The following is a 19,148-nucleotide window of genomic DNA, read 5'->3' on the forward strand; positions in this document are numbered from 1 at the left end:
AATAATAAAATATACTATTTCTGTCCTCTTAACTATCTCCCCTACCCTCAATACCTGGACTCCACTTTGAGATTCAGGGCTATAAGGATACAATCTATAGTAACATTCTGCTCTCTGATAGTTCAGATCCCTTTTTGATAGAGTTTGATTATTTAGTCCTCACCCTAAATGTAGCATCCAACATGGGTGGGAAAATATTGAAAGCTGTCAGAATATATCGCTAGTTCTTAAAATGTTAGAATCAGTAGGGATTCTTCTGGGAAACAAACTACATGGTAAAGAATACAGCTTAAGCACCCCAATCTGGAAATCCAAAATGCTCTAAAATTTGAAACTTTTTGAGTACCAACATGACAAGTTACTTGAACACACTATATTCTCTGTATTAATGGTATGGTATGTCATATTTTTTCCTGTTAAGTACTGTGGTGTAAATAAGTATAAGAAAATGATTGCTTCTCAGCAGCATATAAATTCAGAGCCAGGAATGATGGTGATGCCAAACAACCACAGATTGTCTATATGGATGGCTGAGATAGTAACACCTTTGCTTCGCTTCTCTTTTTTCTTTCTTTCTTTCCTTTCTCTCTCTTTTCTTTCTTCCTTTCTTTTCCCTCCCTCCTCCCTCCCTCCTTCCTTCCTTCCTTCCTTCCTTTTCTTTGACAGGGTCTTGAATGTGGTAGCATCATTATAGCTCACTGGAGCCTCTAATTCCTGGGCTCAAGTGATCCACCTGCCTTGGCCTCCTGAGTAGCTGGGACTTCAGTGCACATCATCACAGTCAGCTGACTTTTTAAAACTTTTTGTGGAGACGGGGTCTCACTATGTTGCCTAGGCTAGTCTTGAACTCCTGACCTTCCACCTTGACCTTCCAAAGTGCTGGGTTTATAGGCATGAGCTATCACACCTGGCTCTGACACCTTTGCTTTCTGATGGTTCGGTATATGCAAACTTTGATGCACAAAATTATTTTTAAAATTGTGTAAAATTACCTTTGGGCTATGGGTATAAGGTGTATATGAAACAAGTAAATTTTGTGTTTAAACTTGGGTTCTAGCCCTAAGATATTTCATTATGTATATTCAAATATTCTAAAATCCAAGAAGATCCCAAATCCCAAACACTTCTGGTGCCAAGCATTTCAGATAAGGGGTACTCAACCTGTGCGAACACTGGAGGCACATGGCTTAGATTTATATCCTGATTCTGCACTGAGCAACCGTGTAACCTTGGCTAGGTTACTTCTCTTTGCTTCAGTTTCTTCATCTACAGAATAGGCATATTTTAGTCGCCTCACAGAATTGTTCTGAGTCTTAAAATAAGAATTTATGTTAAGCAGTTAGAACAGTGCCTGGGACCTTGTAAGTAATCAATATTTCTCTTTTAGGATGCTTCAGATTGACTCTGTATTTATTAAAAAGTTTACAACATGAGAATTCCTATGTGTATTTTTGTCCTAAATTAATAGTACTTTTCTTTAAATTCTGTTCATTCTTCTTGGTATTTTATTTCCAATCTATAACTCTGGGATATCTCAGGTCTAATTGCTACTAATTTTGCGATTGTTACGTTAAGGCATTCAACATCTCTGGGTTTCAGTTTCCAAAGCCCAGCTGCTTCTACCAAATGGTGTTCATAATAGGATCAACCTTACAGGATTGCTGGGAAAATTGAGATAATCCTGCCACAATCATTTGAACTTTGGAATTTTACTGTGATAAAATGTTTATGATGTATACTTTGTCACAAGTTGTTATTTGTGACCCAGGCAAGTAAGAGCTGGAATAGCCCATAAAATTCATCACGTCATCCCTCATTTGTTCCCAGGCTGCCACCTAAAAGACTTTGGAGATTTGAGTTTTACTCCAGTGCCCAAAGATGATCTCTACAACAACCTGATAGTGAATCCACGCTCAGTGGGCCTTGCCAACCAGGAACTGGCTGAGGTGGTTAGCAGAGCGGTGTCAGGTGGCTACAACTGTGTCACAGTGGGAGGAGACCACAGGTAAGCTGGGAGATGGGGTGGTGAGGGGCTGGATTACATGGTGCTTTGGGCTAATCACTTAGCTTCTTTCTCAGTTTCCTTACCTGGAGAAAAATACCCTGCAGAATTTTTAGGGTATGATATATATAATAGTATTTTAATGTCTAAGATTTTGAGCTGCCAAAGGCACCGTGTGATTTATTTATTTTTTGTACCACACATTGTACAGTAAGAGGGTGTGTACACTCAGACACAGCAAGTTCAAAGGTAGACTAAGCAAGGATTTTAGGCATTGTGTTTCATGCTTATCTCCTGGAAAGCTTTCTTGAGACACTATCTTATGACTTTGGAGAATTGGAAAGAACCACTGATAGGCTGAATTTGGTCATTTTTGTTAGCATTTCTGCAAATAGATTTGTTAGAGATCCCCCCTTAATGTGTGACTACATTTTTTACCTCCACAATATGAACCCTAGGTGGCATACTAATGCAATCAGTCTTTAGTCTTTTTTTTTTTTTTTTAAAACAGGGTCTTGCTCTGTCATCCAGGCTGGAGTGCGGTGGTACGATCATAGCTCACTGTAGCTTTGAACTCCTGGGCTCAAGCAATCCTCCCCACTTCAGCGTCCTGAGTAGCTGGGACTACAGGTGTGCACCAGCACACCTGGCTAAATTTTTAAAATTTTTTGTAGAGACAAGGTCTTGCTATGTTGCCCAGGCTGGTCTCAAACCCCTGACCTCAAGCAGTCCTTCCACCTTGGTCCCCCAAAGCGCTGGGATTACAGTCATGAGCCACTGCACAAGGCCTGATCTTTGCCTCTTAGTGAATCAGCACGTACTTTGTTGAGTACTGTTCTGATGTTTGCTTAGCAATGCTAGGGACTATAGGAAATTTGTGATCTATCAGGAGGACTAGATGAAATAAATACACATGGAATAAAAAATAAATACTGAATTTGGCCGGGTACAGTGGCTCACACCTATAATCCTAGCATTCTGGGAAGCTGAAGTGAGAGAATCGCTTGAGGTCAAGAGTTTGAGACCAGCCTGAACAAGAGTGAGACCCCATCTCTACCAAACACAGAAAAAAATTAGCCAGGTGTCTTGGAAGGCTGAGGCAGGAGCATGGCTTGAGCCCAGGATTTGGAGGTTGCAGTGAGCTATGATGAAACCAGTGCACTCTACCCGGATGACAGAGTAAGACTTTGTCTCAAAAAAAAAAAAAATTGAATTCTACAGAATTTCAAAGGAAGAAGAGATCAGTCTGGCTAGAGTAGGTCAGATTTCACAAGGGAGTGTGATTTGAGCCAAGTAATGAAGGTTTTTGGTAGAAAGAAAAAAGGTATTGAAGTACTAGGAGTATTAAGTACACCATACATAATTCTCAGTTAATCCTCCTAACAATGCTATGAGGGTAGAAATGGCTTTATTTAATTTACTGCTGGAAGCACTGAGGGACAGAGGTTAGAAAACTTATTCAAGCCGGGCGTGGTGGCACGTGCCTTCAGTCCCAGCTACTTGGCAGGCTGAGGTAGGAGGATTGCTTGAGCCCAGGAATTTGAGGCTAGCCTGGGCAATAGAGCTAGACCTCGCTTTTGGGGGGAAAAAAAAAAAAGGAAAGAAAACCTATCCAAGGTCTAGAACCAGGAAGTAGCAGAGCTGAGATTCAAATCAAATGTGACTTGTATAGCAATTATTTGCCCTGAGGTGCTCAGAGAGCTTTTTCGGATCACTAAACTTAAATCACTAAACTTAAACTTTTCAGATCACTAAAGTGAAATCTTTGTTATATCTGCAGACAGGTAGGTTCCTCATTAGGAATAAAAATTCAGGCAGAACAAGAAAGTGGTCAGACCCAAGTTCTCTACAGAGATGACTACATCATTCAATTAAATCAACCAGAGGGTGGGTCTCCTGCCTCCTGAGCTCAGTGCTGTCTGTGGAAGTGTAGTTATTTAGTGTTTCCTCTGGTCAAGTCTCACTCTTGGAGACTACCTATCAATGTGGTTATCATAGTCTTTGGCTTTTCTTTTGCCTATAGCTATCTATATCGCAGCCATGTTACTACTAACCTATTTCCTATTAAATATTAAAACCTAGCCAATCTGGAAGATTCTAGAGAGAATGGGATAAGTGTATACCTTGAACAGCTGTTGAACATTTTAAAGAGGCATTTTTAGGTCACTGCTCCTTTTACATAGTACAACATATATTATCACCTTAATTAAACCAATTCTGATTTAAACAGGCCAAGTATATTATCCCTATCTTATAGAAAAGGAAATTGAAATCTATAGAAGTTAGATGACCTGTCTGCAGTCACACAGCTCTTCCTGGACTAAAACTTCGGTATTCTGACTTAATCTACTGCCTTTGCACTCGATCATGCTCTGCCTCAGAAGGGCCCAATGTGGGGCAGGGAGCCTAGAATGCTGTCTCATGCTGTATTGACCAAGAAGGATGGCTGCAGTTACTTCTTAAGATGCTTAAGCTGCATTTCCCATCTATGTCAAATTCCTTGGTTACTGGGAAGCCGGGCAGCTTTCCAACCACAGTCTCATTAGCTATCTCCCTAGAGTTGAGATAGGACAGTTGGCTAATGTAAGCAGAGCCCTTGGACAAGGAAAGGAAAAAACAGAGAAACACTTAATATTTGAATGCCTTGCCAATGTATGTAAGGCAACATGCAAATAAACCTCTATTTTATTCAGTGGTCTAAATGAGTTCTTTAATTGGGTTGCCCTGTTACTTTAATGTCTTTAACAGCTTTTTTCTTCAGTTTTTAAGAAGTATGACTTATAAGCTTTCTAAAAAATTATAATGCTTTATAATTTTTATCCTTAAAAAGTTAATATAACTGATTCTTTGGAAGTTAGATCTCTCAGGTCTCTCTTAAGTGATATTAGCAACATTTTTTTGAGTTGTTCCAAATAGACCACATCATTTAACTGGATTTCACTCAAAGAACAAATATTTGAGGTACTTTTCTGCACCAGGGCTATTGGATCAAATTACATGGATTTAGGAGCAGCAATGACATCTGTCACACTGCTGAGATAGCCAGCTTTGAATCTTTAGAGCTTTATATTTCTCCCTAACTCACTCACTCAAGGTTAATCTTTGAGAACTACAACTCCAGACTCTTGTGTTACCCAAATCCAGCCTCAGTCTATGCCCTGACTTTGCCCTGAAAACAGAGTATAAACTGTGTTGGCTGAGGACATTTGTTATTGGTGATGTTTGCCAAGCAGAAGGTCTTGAAGATTGATCTATTCTTTGCAGCCTGGCAATCGGTACCATTAGTGGCCATGCCCGACACTGCCCAGACCTTTGTGTCATCTGGGTTGATGCCCATGCAGATATCAATACACCGCTTACTACTTCATCAGGAAATCTCCATGGACAGCCAGTTTCATTTCTCCTCAGAGAACTACAGGACAAGGTCAGTGGTCCGAAATGAAAGGTGAATGGCTTATAGGGTTATCCTGGGGCTTTGAGGGTTAAGTAAGATTTCAGTGAAGAATGGGTTAAGTGTGGCCTTCATTTGTTCATCAAACACTATTATGGGCCAGGCAGTCTGTTAAGATACTATAAAGGCATATAAAGATGACCAGGACATGGTCCCTGCTCTTGGTTAAAGGCTTGCCGGCCACATGCCACACTCTGACACGTCGGTCTAGAAGATAAGTAAAGCCATGATTACCCTGGGTAGTATTTTCCTGAGCTGTTCTGAGGACATGAAAGTCCATGTTAGGCACAGACTGGAATCTGTATATCCCTCCCCTCAGTGAGAAACCAAGTTAAACCAGGACAGCACAAAGATTATTCATTAGGCAGAATTTATGTTTTGCTGTTGGCACCTTGAGGTGGCAACTGGGTTATGCTTCAAGCACCAACTACAAACAATTCAGTGATGTGCAAAGGGATGGAAAAAGGCTAATCAGCAGTATTCCTGCTACTAGGTATGTTAATGAGAAACCAGAACAGCCTTAGAAGAAGAGTTTGTTGTTCTTGAGAAAGCTGTACTGTTCTTCAATTGCCCTTCTGAAACATTTCCACTTGTATCAGGGCTCTTTTCCAGATGAAGTATGTCTTCTATTGCTTTAAATATATCCTGTGTGGTAGCAGAAGAAAGCAGACTCCATACCTCGGGAAGCACGTGATGATTATCTTGGTGAGACCAAGAATTCTTGATTAATCCTGCCTATTCCTATTCATAGGTACCACAACTCCCAGGATTTTCCTGGATCAAACCTTGTATCTCTTCCCCAAGTATCGTGTATATTGGTCTAAGAGATGTGGACCCTCCTGAGCAGTAAGTTGATACATTAGGGTTAAACTCTGGGCCTGTCCTGGCCAATTATGTCCCATCCGAAAGGTTGATGCTTGACTTAACCTGTTATAGGTCACTTAAAGGCAAACCCCCCCCTGCCAAATATACATTTGTTAAAAATGATTTTTAAACTAAGGACTCCTTCCTTTATATCTCACCGCAGTTTTATTTTAAAGAACTATGATATCCAATATTTTTCCATGAGAGACATTGATCGACTTGGTATCCAGAAGGTCATGGAACAGACATTTGATCTGCTGATTGGCAAGTAAGTAATGACAATGGATGTCTATTTCTGGGTCCCACAGGGAATAGGGCAGACTCCCACAGGGCAGCATACTTTAGCCTCTTTTTTTTATATTTTTTTTTCTTCTTTTCACCTTTCCTTCCTGCTGGCACCTTGATCTTGGAGTTTAGCCTGTCTCTTGAGGATAGCAGCTTTACTTTTAAAATAAAAGCAAAACATATACATATAAAAATTTCAAATAGTTCAGAAAGACATAATATGAAACATAGGACATATTCTTCCTCTGGGGTTAGGAGGAGGTTTCCTTTAAGTCATCACCCAGATCTCTGTCTCTCATGAATTTCTCTTTATCTCCTTTTACATGCTTGTCTTTTGAGATGAGAAGCATTCATTGTTCCAAATGTCCCATTCTTCCCTACCTCACTATTGCTTCACCTGAGTTTTATATCAAGTAAATCTTGGTAGTATAGAAAGATGGCAGATGAATGCCAATCAAATGTTAGCTTTAAGAGCATTTTCCCAATACCAAGTCTTTACTTTTAGGTGAGTAATGTCAGAATTGCTACCTAGTAGTATGTCATTTTTTAAGCTGTTAAGAAATTTAGTTATTTGGCATAGGGTGTTGTATGTTAGTTTCAGCCATTGGACACCTGGGCTAAACTGAAGTTAGAACTGGAAGGTGTTAAGATTGCAGACATAGGTGTCAACATGACTGGATAAAAATAAATAACTAAAAATAAAAGAGATTACAGACATAAAATCAGAGTTAAGTCAGCTGCTATTATATTCAGAGAGTAACAGCAACTGTAACCCAGGTCAAGCCAACATAAATTAGAATATATCAGAGCCCAATCTCATATGGAAGTGAAGAATTCCCTCTATTGACAGTTGTTCATGCAAGAGGTTCGAATGCCCAGGATAAACCAGCACTATAAATTGGAGTTTGTCTGAGGCATGCAGAACAAATAGCAATATCATGAAGTGGTGTGCAGGAAGTTAATATACTAATCTCAGTAACTTCCTGAAATAGAAAACCTAGAAATATTATTAACCGCTTTATTAACAAAGTACCAGGACCAACAGCAATAAAATCAAGGAGTTGCAAACCACAGGAAGGTTGAGCACAACCAAATAAGTATTCTCTTATCCTCTTCCTTTCCAGAAGACAAAGGCCAATCCATCTGAGTTTTGATATTGATGCATTTGACCCTACGCTGGCTCCAGCCACAGGAACCCCTGTCGTAGGGGGACTGACCTATCGGGAAGGCATGTATATTACTGAGGAAATACACAATACAGGTATGTAGCAACCAGGTATGCAGCCTGTTAACTATTGCGTAAATACGCTGAAGTCTCTTGCCTACAGGAGGTTGTTTCTACTATTCCATGTCATTGCAGACTTTGTTTTTCCTTCAACTTTTATAGCTAACAATCATATGGCCAGACTAATAAAGGATATAATCATTTAGAGGTATGTTTGGACTTAGCTCTTAACAATCTATGCTAAGGTAATATTGAATACAAAATTGTGTCTACTTAGACGCTTATTAAATACAAGAATAAATTGCCACACTGATGCAGTTCCCTGTGTCTGAGTTATATAAAGGTAGATTAGGATAAAAAGACAAGGCCAAGTAGCTATAATTTTTACTTGGATGTTAAGAGGTTGGGCAGTGGCTCACACCTGTAATCCCAGCACTTTGGGAGATCAAGGCAGGAGGATCACATGAGGCCAGGAATTTAAGACCAGTCTGGGCAGTGTGGTGAGATGTCATCTCTATAAAAAAATTTAAAAAATTAGGCGGGCATGGTGGCATGCACCTGTAGTTCCAGCTACTTGGGAGGCTGAGGCAAGGAGGATCACTCGAGCCCAGGAGTTCAAGGCTGCAGTGAGCGACTATGCCACTGCATTTAAGCTTGGGCAACAGAGTGAGAATTTGTCTTTAAATGAATGAATAAGATAGATAGAGGCTGCTTTCACTGGGAGTTGGGAATTTGGAGTTAAAGCTGATCTCTTGAAGATACTGGCAAGTTGGACAGTACCTTGGGTCCTTTTTTGTAGGGTAAGTCTTGTACTAGAGCTTGTTTGACAGGATCTTTAATAAGGGGATAGAGTTAGATGAATGGCTGACAGAAATAGTAAGATGAATTCTAAGTTATCAAGAGTGGCTACAGGGGTTACTATCCCAAAACTCATACTTACTTGCAAACAGTTTCCATTTCTGTCAGAAAGCTTCTGGTTTTAGAGCTATTTTAAATACCTTTTCATTCTAAAGTTTAAAGAACTACCACATGATACTGCTTCAATAACCATCTCATGAAACTGGGGTATAGACAGAAGCATAGAGATCCCATATTGAAAGGTCCAGGGTAATAGGAAACTCTTGACTAGCTGGGATAGAAATTGCACTGAGAAATGGTCTCACTGGCTCTGGAGCCTGCTAGAACCTTAGGCAGTACAGAAAGGAAAATGGTACTTGTCTATCAGATTATGACAGTGGCAAGTCTCATTCTCAGATCCATTAGATGTCTCCAGTGGTCCTTGGGTTAGTGGCCAGAGAACCTGGGTGTTCAGTCCTCTACTTTGCTTCCCAGTGATACCACTAACAGCAGAGGTTAATAATCTCTAGTAGTTAGATGTGGCAGTGGTCATGCCTTATCCCTCCTTTCCCCTGCTGCAATATGATTTTATTCCAAAAGATTGTCATGACACTGTCAACTAGATACATAAAGCAGTTTGCTTAAACTAATTTACAGTGTGGCAATCGTCTGGAAACATAGGTAATATATATATGTTTTTAATAGTGCAAACCCTCTTGATTACTACTAGAGTATGCTAAAGGTACAGGTTTAGTTAGTGAAAATCAGAGATTCAGATCATCAGAGACCCAGGTCTATGTGCAGGAAATGATGGAAATGCTACAGTCAAATGCCTGTTCACTGCAGTTTTGCAGTGCACTCGACTACGCATTGCTAATAAGGGAAGACACGCTGACCAGATGTGATGGCACTGAGCATTTCATGTACTAGAAGGTAACATCAATAAACCATTAGATATATTCACCTATGTTTCCAGACTTTATAGCTACCCTAAATATTCTCAGATACGTGTATTCTTGAATGCTAATTTGTTCAGATGATTCTTCACCTAGAATAACCAACTAAAAAGTTAAATTCGGCTGGGCGTGGTGGCTCACGCCTGTAATCCCAGCACTCTGGGAGGCCGAGGCGGCAGGATCGCTCAAGGTCAGGAGTTCAACACCAGCCTGAGCAAGAGTGAGACCCCCGCCTCTACTAAAAATAGAAAGAAATTAGCTGGACAACTAAAAACGTATAGAAAAAATAAGCTGGGCATGGTGGCGCATGCCTGTAGTCCCAGCTGCTCGGGAGGCTGAGGCAGAAGGATTGCTTGAGCCCAGGAGTTAGAGGTTGCTGTGAGCTAGCCTGACACCACGGCACTTTAGCCCAGGCAACAGAGCAAGACTTTTTTTTTTTTTTTTGAGACAAAGTTAAATTCCCTAGAAGTGGGGCATGTAGTGGGTGGGAGTGGAAGGCAGGTGTGGATAGGCTTGCTGGTCTAATCTTCCCTTCCCCTCAGCTTGCTCCAGGCCAAAGAACAGTGTTGAGAACTTTGGAACAAGTTCTCAAACCCTGAAGAAAGGTAACTGGAGCCCAAATTAAATAATCAACATATGGCTGAATCGTCCCTTGACCAAGTGTAAGATACTAGGTCAGTCTGCTCAAAGATAAATAAATGTGTCAGATGTGAGACATGCCCTCAGAACTCAAGCTTGTAGGGGTAAGAATAAGGTTTGCAGTAATAACTAAGTTTCAGGGCAATGGTGTGGTGCTTTAACAGATACAGCATTAGAGTTCAAAAGTGGGAGTGGAGCTCTGGCTAGTAAGAAGTAGGATATTTTCTTTGCCTTAATACTTCCCTATTTCTAGGCAGGCATCTGGAAGGCTCCTAGTCATACTGGAGATGGCACACATTTTCCCAAGAAGCAGCCTGGAAACCTCTGCATCCCCCACCAAGCCCCTTCCTTTTCCAGAAAGCCTGATAGCTATGCCTATTATGTTAGTTGAACAGGGATGATTTATTTCATTACCTTAAAGATTTCTTTCAAGCCTATTCTAGTATACTAGTGTTTTAACATAAATTCAGAGTCAAGAGGATGAGGTGCAATGGCTTCCTGACAAGATAGTTTTGTAGTAGAAAATGACTCTTGTTTATACCTCGGCTTGTTCTCCCTGTCCAGGTGGGATAAATCTCATTGAGAGTAACAGCTAAGGAATTTTCTGAGGTTTTGTCATTGTTCTTCCAGGGTTGCTGTCAGCACTGGATCTTGTTGAAGTCAATCCTCAGCTGGCCACTTCAGAAGAAGAGGCGAAGGCTACAGCTAGCCTGGCAGTGGATGTGATTGCTTCAAGTTTTGGTCAGACAAGGGAAGGAGGGCACATTGTCTATGACCAACTTCCTACTCCCAGTTCACCAGATGAATCAGAAAATGAAGCATGTGTGAGAATTTAGGAAATACTGTGCTTTGACATGTTTCACAATGGGCATTCCAGAGTTGCGGGGCATTTGAGGAGACAGATATTAAGTGGTTGGTCAATATTGCCTTAATGAGAACATCTGCACATTTTTCACAACTGTAAAGTTTCCCCTCTCTATTTTGGTGACCAATAATACTACTGTAAATGTATTTGGGTTTTGGCAGTTCACGGGGTATTAATATGTTGTAATACTATGTAAATTTAAAGTCATAAACAGCATTTATTACCTTGGTATATCATACTGGTCTTGTTGCTGTTCCTTCACATTTAAGTGGCTTTCCATCTTTCCTCCCTCCTCCCACAGTCTGGCTGCACAGTGCATCCTTGAACTGTTAGCCTACAGCAGCAACACACTTCATTCACAGGGTCAAAGTTCTGGTCCACAAAGCCCTCTCTATAAAAAGTTCAATGCTTGCGAAAGAATTTGTAGTAAACCAGGCCTCCCAGGATGGCTAGCTCCAGTAAGATGACGATGGAAAGCAGCAGCTTGTTGGTTGTCACTCTACAAAGAGAAGAAAAGTGGAGAGTAGTCAGAAGTGTGGATAACCTTCTTAACACTGTGGGGTCTGAGCCAGGACCAAAGCTGGATACCGTGAGGCAAAATGAGTTTTTTGTTTGAACACACAGCCACTTGGCTGTAGGTGAGTGCTCATAAGGTTCGTCAGCTGTAACTTAGGGATAACACTGTCTACCTCACAGAAATGTTGAAAACTGGGACAATAAATACCAAAGCATAAAAATAGTTTCTTGATTCTAAAACGTTTTCAAATAGTAGTTACATTTTCTACAAGGAGGGGTTAAGCTAGAAAAAAATATTATATATGTGAAAAAGTATACCATTTCTAAAATCAGGGTGAATTGTATTTCACAGCAGCAGAAATACAATCTCATTTATCTAACCATATAGAGCCATAGCAGTTATATACTACAGCAGTGAGCCTACGTTGGGAGAAGGGTTTGGGGCAGACTCTCCAGTGTCAAAGTCCAGCTCATGGATGGTCCCGCTTTAAGATAGGTAACTAGAAGCCTGGGTAATGTTTTTCAATCCCTTATAAACTTCTTCCCTTCTTCCTCTCTTCTCTATTTCTCCCTCTGCTGTCCTATAAACTCAAATGGGTATCTCTATTATAAAGGTAGTATGGGAGCCTCAAAAAATTTATCTTTCATTTACACAAAGAATCCAACCTCTGGTTCTCATGTTCACTACATGTTCCTACCTATTTCACAAGGAATCTGCCACTGTTTAGGAAAACTCCACTCCTCCTGCTAGTTCCATGACCAGGCTGTAGTTCTGTTTCATGCTAGGCCACCTGTCCCAAGGTCATGCATACTACCCACTTACCCCCAACTTCAGCCTCAGTGGCAATACTTCCCTTCTGCTCTGGTTTTGTTGTTGTTAGCACTTACCTCAAGGGTTTTGTTTTTTGTGGGGTTTTTTTGGGGGGTAAAGACTGATGTATTGGTGGCAGTTAGCACAAGTCAATAAATACTGATCCCCAGAGAGCTCAGTTATTATGTTACTATTACGTAGAGAGCCAAATGAAATTGAACAAAGTGATTCCTGGGCTGATGGCAGTCAATCCTGCCTCTTGGGAAAAGAAGCCATAGCTAGCTGATATATGGCAAATGCTTTTGTTCCAACTATAAGAACCACAGTGGCTCTATACAGGAGAACATCAGCTACCTCACCCTTTAGATGAACTGGAATTCCACTATCCTTCTGAAACAGCTTTTGTTTCTCTGGAATTTATTTTCAAAATGCCTGCATGAAGCAGTGTGTATGGTCCTCTGGGAAATCTGACAAAGAGCAGGCAGGTTCTGCTGCATCTTGGCTCAGTCACTGCCCAACAACAGTGACAACTCCTCAAGGTTTTTTATAAAAGTCTACTTCTTGCTAACAAAACAGTACTTCCCGAAAGGGGGCTGACTCCTATGAAAGGCAAGCAGAGCCAAAAGCAAGAACTAAGCAGTAGAAGTAAAAAACTGTTTTCTAATCAAGTTTTTACAAATATATTTCAAGGAATATGAAGCTCTATTATTGCTACATGCTGTCTTCTCTAAGGAATGTAAGCTGGGATTAAATGTCCTTTCAGTGGAGAAATTTTCCACTGTCCCAAGTCAGAGCAGTATATACTTTTAACAAAGGTTTTATCCTCGTATATTTAACTATACAAGACCATATTCCTTTATTTATTCTGATCGGCAAGGTGGTATTAAGTATAAGGGGACTGTATGGTATCAAGTGATGAGGTGCCGTATTAGGACTTTTGTAAGTTACTGTTTTAAGTTTTTCTGGTTGAAAGACATTAAGAGTTAAGAGAAATTAATTTTGTAAAACTTACTTTCTGGACATTGAACGGAGAATCTTTCGACTTTTGCTCAAGTTTTCACTCGTGTTTACCAGCTGAGAAGAGAAAATAGCAATTATTTTACCCTTCTTCCAAAAGTACACCCTGTACAATTTGAATATTCCTGAACTAAATTAAGGGGTGTATGTTGAAAAACTCCAAGAAATCAAACCAATTTAAATGATGACTTCTGAGTATAAGTAGAAGAACCTGGAAAGGACAAGATACTTTAGTATTAATCAAGTAGGCTTAGGATTCATTATATCCGAAGGTTGCTGTGGGGACAGACTTCTGAGACTGAGCTAATCTTTCACCTTGGCTACTGAGAACAGGAAGTCTTCAAATGTACCCAGCCAGTGACTGTGAAGCCACTTTGAGCAATTTACGATTTGAATTTCATCACCCAAATTCCAGGAAAGCCTCAAGTTGCTGTTTGTTTTATGGGCTGGTGAGTTACTGCTTTTGAGGTCTGGTTATCTTTTTTTCTTCTTTAAGAGACAGATACATTGACTTATAAAAGGACTTGACACCCCTGGACTTTTCCTTTTCGATTAATAGCAGGAGGGTATAATAATCTAGATAGCTAGAGAGTATTTTACCTCCTGCAGATGGTGACCTGCCATCTGTTGCCATTCCCCAGTGGCCTTGGTAAGTTGATCTCTCAGCTCATTGCTTGGCTTTTAAATTTAAACAATCTACCTAGTATGTTCAAAAATCAAAACACACACTATCTTGTAAGCAAGCTGCATTCTCTATAGCTTGCCTTGAATTTAGTACTTTGTTGTGAATTTTCACTGAAGAGGGAAGGATATCACTCAGATTTAAGAATGGAGAACTGTAGCTATTAATATGTATAAGAAAATCTCAAATCCCCACACTGAGCTAGTATTTTCCTGTCCAAATCTTGGCTATAGTATCTGTTTTTCAGTTTGATTTGCCTTATGCTATTAAGAATACAGCATTCCACTGGCAAATTATATTATTTTTAAAATTCCTATGTGATTAACACATTTATGGAAAGGAAGATGAGCTATTATTAAAATGAGTTATTTCTCAGAACCTCTTAAAGTGATAGTAGATTAGAGGTCCCTGATATAGTGATCATTTGGCCTATGTATTTCTGTTTTCTTCCTACAATGATCCTTACCTTAGGTAACAATAAAGGGTTATAGTCCAGGATTTAACTATAATTTATCAATCTATAAACTGTGAGTGGTATATTTTATGACATATGGAAAAAACTGACAAGGTATAGATAATGTTTTCATAATAATAGAATATCCCACTAAATGTATAAGAAATTAAAATCTCAGATTGGTAGCTTTGAATCCTTAAGTGCCTTTTTACATATTATTCTCTTGCCAAAGAAAGAATATAGGAATTAATAAGGATGAAGTGGCTGCAATCTTACAAATGCAGAAATCAGATTCCTTCAGTCTTTTTCTTCCTTCACTAAAACAGAAATTTCCAATGATGTCTAAATCTTAAGGGTAACATTATTTCTAAGGGAAAACTCTCAGCTAAGCAAACTAAAAATTGAGAAAAGCGTAAGAACCTAAAGAACGTTATTCCCTGGATTCAGAACTGCTGTAGCTTCTCGTCTCAGTATTGCATCCAGGAGTAGTGGGCTCAGCTACTATCCCTGCTCTTGCCACTTCCCCCATCTGCCCAGACTTACTCTATTCTTGGTACGTTCCAACTGGTCTCGTTGTTCCCCCAGCTCTTCTATGATTTCTGAGCCAATCTGGTCAGTCTCTGTGGCAATCCGATGAGAACGCTCAATACTTTGGGTGGCCCGGTTCAGACTTTCAGTGCCTTGCAGAAGCAATGCCCTTTGAGATTGTAGCCGATTCTGAGAGGAGTATGGAAGGGAAATGTTAGGCTTCTTCCCCCATCAATTGGCTGCCAGCACATTCCTTATGACCTTCCTTGTGTAAGAGGGGATGTAGTGAGCAATAATTTCCATTACTTTTAAGACAGAACCAAAGATGCTAATGAGCTACAGAACCACAGACTATAGCAAAACCTGGAATCCAATCAACAGGATCACAACACCTCCCATTCCACTGCTTTTTTACACTTCAGCAAGGCAAGGAAGGATGGATTAAAAACACTGGAGCACTTTCCCTGTGGTGGTGATGAATTTGAACTGCTCCATGTGCTTCTTGGACCAGGAACTTTTGAGAAGCAGCAGCTCAGATCTGGGAGATGCAAGAGCTACCTGATAACGCATACAGCCTGTAACTTCAGTGCTGCAAGCAAACCAACTAAATTCTGCAGCCCTAGAAAATGACTCACTGAAGATTCCCACTTGACTGGTACTGAGGACTGAGGAACTATGAATGAGTTACTCTTTCTCAGCACATAAATCATTTGTAAGTTTAAGACTCTACCACGTTCTGGAAAACACTTGTGACTACACTCTTGGTGAGCCCCCAAAAGAATTTCACCTCAGGCCAAATACACCCAAAAGCAAAAACTTCAAAGTTGCCACACCGGTGATTTACTCTTTGGGAAGGCAGTATCTGGGGCTGGAGTAAGCTTCCCCAGCTGCCCTAATTTCCCAAGTGCCTTAATTTTCTAAATCCCCACCGAAATTTTACTCCACTTATAATCCTAAATACAGACAGCATGAGGACAAAAATAGCCTTTGTCAGGCCAGAATTAACAACCACTGACAGAAATGGGGGCAGCTCTAAGTTCTTAGCTATTCAAAGCACATAACATACAATCAAAAGGGGCCCAGCTCACAGGCCTATTACAGAGCAGGTGACTACTAGCAATAGGATGCCACCAAGAAGCCAAAAGATGGATTCCCAGAGCAGCAGGAACAAGAAGCATTTTCACTTAATAAATGGAATACACACCAGTGGATGAAGAAACCACTGACTGAGGTTCAAATAAACTCAGTTATGTTAGCTCAAAGGAAGAAGAAAGTTTTTTTAAAAATAAAAGATGCAGATTTTCAACTGATTAGGCTAAAGAAAGAGCAGGAAAAGACAAGAAGATCACATAAATCAACCTTAGACAGATTTGGAACAATAATCCTACTGAAGGTGTTATGTATATCTAAATTATGTTTTTATAATTTCTGAAACTAATAATTCTAAAGCAAAATTATTTGAACTTATCCTCTCCCTTCTTTCTGGTAACAAATAACCAAAGTCACTTTTACAACTCCCATTTTAACAAGCTCCACCTGCCTGCCATTTTCCAGTCCACGTTCATGAGTGATCTTAGCTTCTGATTTGTAATGATCTGTGTGTCCATTTGAAAATTTTGCATCATTCTTAAATGTCTAATTTTGACATAAACAATATCAGGCCAGAATCACTCTGCATGTCTCTTAAACTATAATCAGGACGCATCGCGAAACGAGATTTGTTTGCGTAAAATCGTATCACCGGCCTCTCTACGCATGTTCAGTCTGCATCGGTGGGCCCCTTTTCATTTCTCTTCCACGCTACTTGCCAGGCACTTTCTACTCTGTACTGTATTTGTGGAACATAATCCAAATGCAGCACATTAAATGTAATGTTTATGAAGTTTTATTTAATTCCTTTAACTTTCCAGCTTCTTTAGATGGTTTCAAAATATAGATTTTCAATTAGTCCAATTTTATAAATCAGAATTCTGAAGGCTAGAAAGGCAATGTGGCTCACTTTCCATTACAACAGAATAAAGTGTTAGCCCCTTCTTGAGAAGCATCCTGCGTTCTCAATTGTATTTCAGTTGTTGGGCCATCTTGACATTAAGGTAAAGGAAAGCTGGATTAATTTTGTAGCAATACTCTGATAAATTAAAAACCTAAATGAATGTTTTAGGCATACTTGAGAAAGTGATTCTAAAATTTACATGCAACAATAAAAGCTCAAGAAGACAAGAAATTAGATCATGGATTAGAATACAGAATTTAGAAATAAGAATAGGTAACATATGTATTTTTTATATATTAAGGATACAAAGAATGTGCATATGGTTTGGAAAGACCTGCATTAAATAGAGTGGCTACCCCAGGGGAGAAGGGGAATTGGATGCAGAAAAAAGGATAAGAGTGGAAAACACAAGTCTAGAATGCACTGATAACGTGAACTATACTCCACAATATGGTTAATTTTCTACCACAGGCCCTTGAGGAAAATAAAACAGCTGAAGCTTACCATATGCTCATTCTCTATTGCGTATGTGCCATATTTCATGTCTCCTCGGCCCCCAGGTGTGGCTGTCAAAGGTGTGCTTCTCACCTCCCGATGGAGTTTGGCAAGATCCTTCCGGTAGTTTCGAAGCTTAGACATCATGGGGTTACGGAAGGATAGAGGTGCATAACGTAGCTCCTCCTCCATCTCTGCCAGCTGGGAAGGTAAAACGTTTGAGTAGATAGCCTGGTTCTTCCCTCTCTCATCTGGGGATATGCCTAGTTTGGACTAATAAAACCACAGACAACCCCAAATAAGTACTCAACCATACAGTACATGAAGCGGCAATTATGTCTGGCATGTTTACCTCATTCTTGGTACCTGGAGTAGTACCTACCAAGCACAAAGCAGGCATTCAAAAAATATGTGATGAATGAATGAAAAAACTAACAGAAGCACTTTATAGCTTATTAAAGGTTTTTACATACATTCCCTCATTTAATCCTCACAACAAATAATTATGGTAGGAAATACTTTCTCTATCTCATATATAAGACTTAAAGAAACCCACTCAAGATTACACAATTAAGAAGAGTCAGGATTCAAAATCTTCAAATTCTCAACTCTTTTTAATAGTCCAAGTTTCCAGCCTGCTATGGTTCAAAACTGCTGTCAAGAAGCGCTTTGAAGTCTACTATAGTAAAAATGACAGGGGTCTGGCATCAGGGTTCTTCCCTTCTTTCTTCTCCTCTTTCTGAAAATCAATTGTTTGTCTCCATATCTGTGATAACCAGGGGACCACAGAGTAGGTTGCTCTGCAGAATCAGATTTCCATTTTTTCTGGGATAAGTAAAATGTAACACCTAGGCATGTTCACAAGAGGCCCTAAATTATTTTCAACTGCCTGGGATGGCCAGAGTAGGACTGCTAATTTTGCTAAGTTCAGAGAAAAAATATCTGAGCACCAAACAAATAAATCAGTTGTAGCTAAGAGATTTTTAAAATGCTACTAGGATTTTAACTGAATGAGGACACTGGCTACATAACAGGTATCATGGATATGTACAGCTGTACATGTATTAAGAAAATTTCTAGTACTCCCATTATGAAGGAGATAGCTGCCAGTCTGGTGGCCTAGTCCCGCTTAAAATAGATGCAGAACAGAGATAAGGATGCAGATAAGTTTCCTTGTCAGAACTTCATTGGGATAATTGGGAAGCTGACTTTCAACAAGCAAGAAGGAAGTTCCCTGGCCTAAAAAGAATTTTTCTTCTCAGTATGTTCTGGGGCAGCAAAATCTAGGGGCAACTATTTCCACAGAATACTACCAGGGACCTGGATTTTAGCCCCAATCTTTTTTTTTTTTGAGACAGAGTCTCACTCTGTTGCCTGGGCTAGAGTGCTGTGGCATCAGCCCAGCTCACAGCAACCTCAAACTCCTGGGCTCAAGCGATCCTTCTGCTTCAGCCTCCCAAATAGCTGAGACTACAGACATGCGCCACCATGCCGGGCTAATTTTTTCTATATATTTTTAGTTGTCCAG

General features: G+C 40.0%; 2 protein-coding genes across 2 annotated transcripts in view; one reads left to right on the forward strand and one right to left on the reverse strand.

Moving 5' to 3' along the window:
* The window catches only part of ARG2 (arginase 2), a 32,183-nt gene extending 20,826 nt beyond the window's left edge, over window positions 1-11,357 (forward strand). The window contains exons 3-8 of the mRNA XM_012656165.1: window positions 1,828-2,005; window positions 5,267-5,426; window positions 6,205-6,299; window positions 6,481-6,585; window positions 7,727-7,863; window positions 10,890-11,357. Coding sequence (XP_012511619.1) covers window positions 1,828-2,005; window positions 5,267-5,426; window positions 6,205-6,299; window positions 6,481-6,585; window positions 7,727-7,863; window positions 10,890-11,095 — 881 coding nt within the window. The 3' untranslated portion in view covers window positions 11,096-11,357. The remainder of the gene's footprint in view (window positions 1-1,827; window positions 2,006-5,266; window positions 5,427-6,204; window positions 6,300-6,480; window positions 6,586-7,726; window positions 7,864-10,889) is intronic.
* Window positions 11,318-19,148, reverse strand: part of VTI1B (vesicle transport through interaction with t-SNAREs 1B) — a 17,142-nt gene continuing 9,311 nt past the window's right edge. The window contains exons 3-6 of the mRNA XM_012656168.1: window positions 17,630-17,821; window positions 15,148-15,321; window positions 13,464-13,525; window positions 11,318-11,623 (exon numbers count right to left, since the gene is read on the reverse strand). Of these exons, the coding sequence (XP_012511622.1) occupies window positions 11,527-11,623; window positions 13,464-13,525; window positions 15,148-15,321; window positions 17,630-17,821 (525 nt within the window). The 3' untranslated portion in view covers window positions 11,318-11,526. The remainder of the gene's footprint in view (window positions 11,624-13,463; window positions 13,526-15,147; window positions 15,322-17,629; window positions 17,822-19,148) is intronic.

The sequence above is a fragment of the Propithecus coquereli genome, unplaced genomic scaffold, assembly GCF_000956105.1.
Source record: "Propithecus coquereli isolate 6110/MARCELLA unplaced genomic scaffold, Pcoq_1.0 Scaffold5, whole genome shotgun sequence".
In the NCBI taxonomy this organism is placed as follows: domain Eukaryota; kingdom Metazoa; phylum Chordata; class Mammalia; order Primates; family Indriidae; genus Propithecus; species Propithecus coquereli.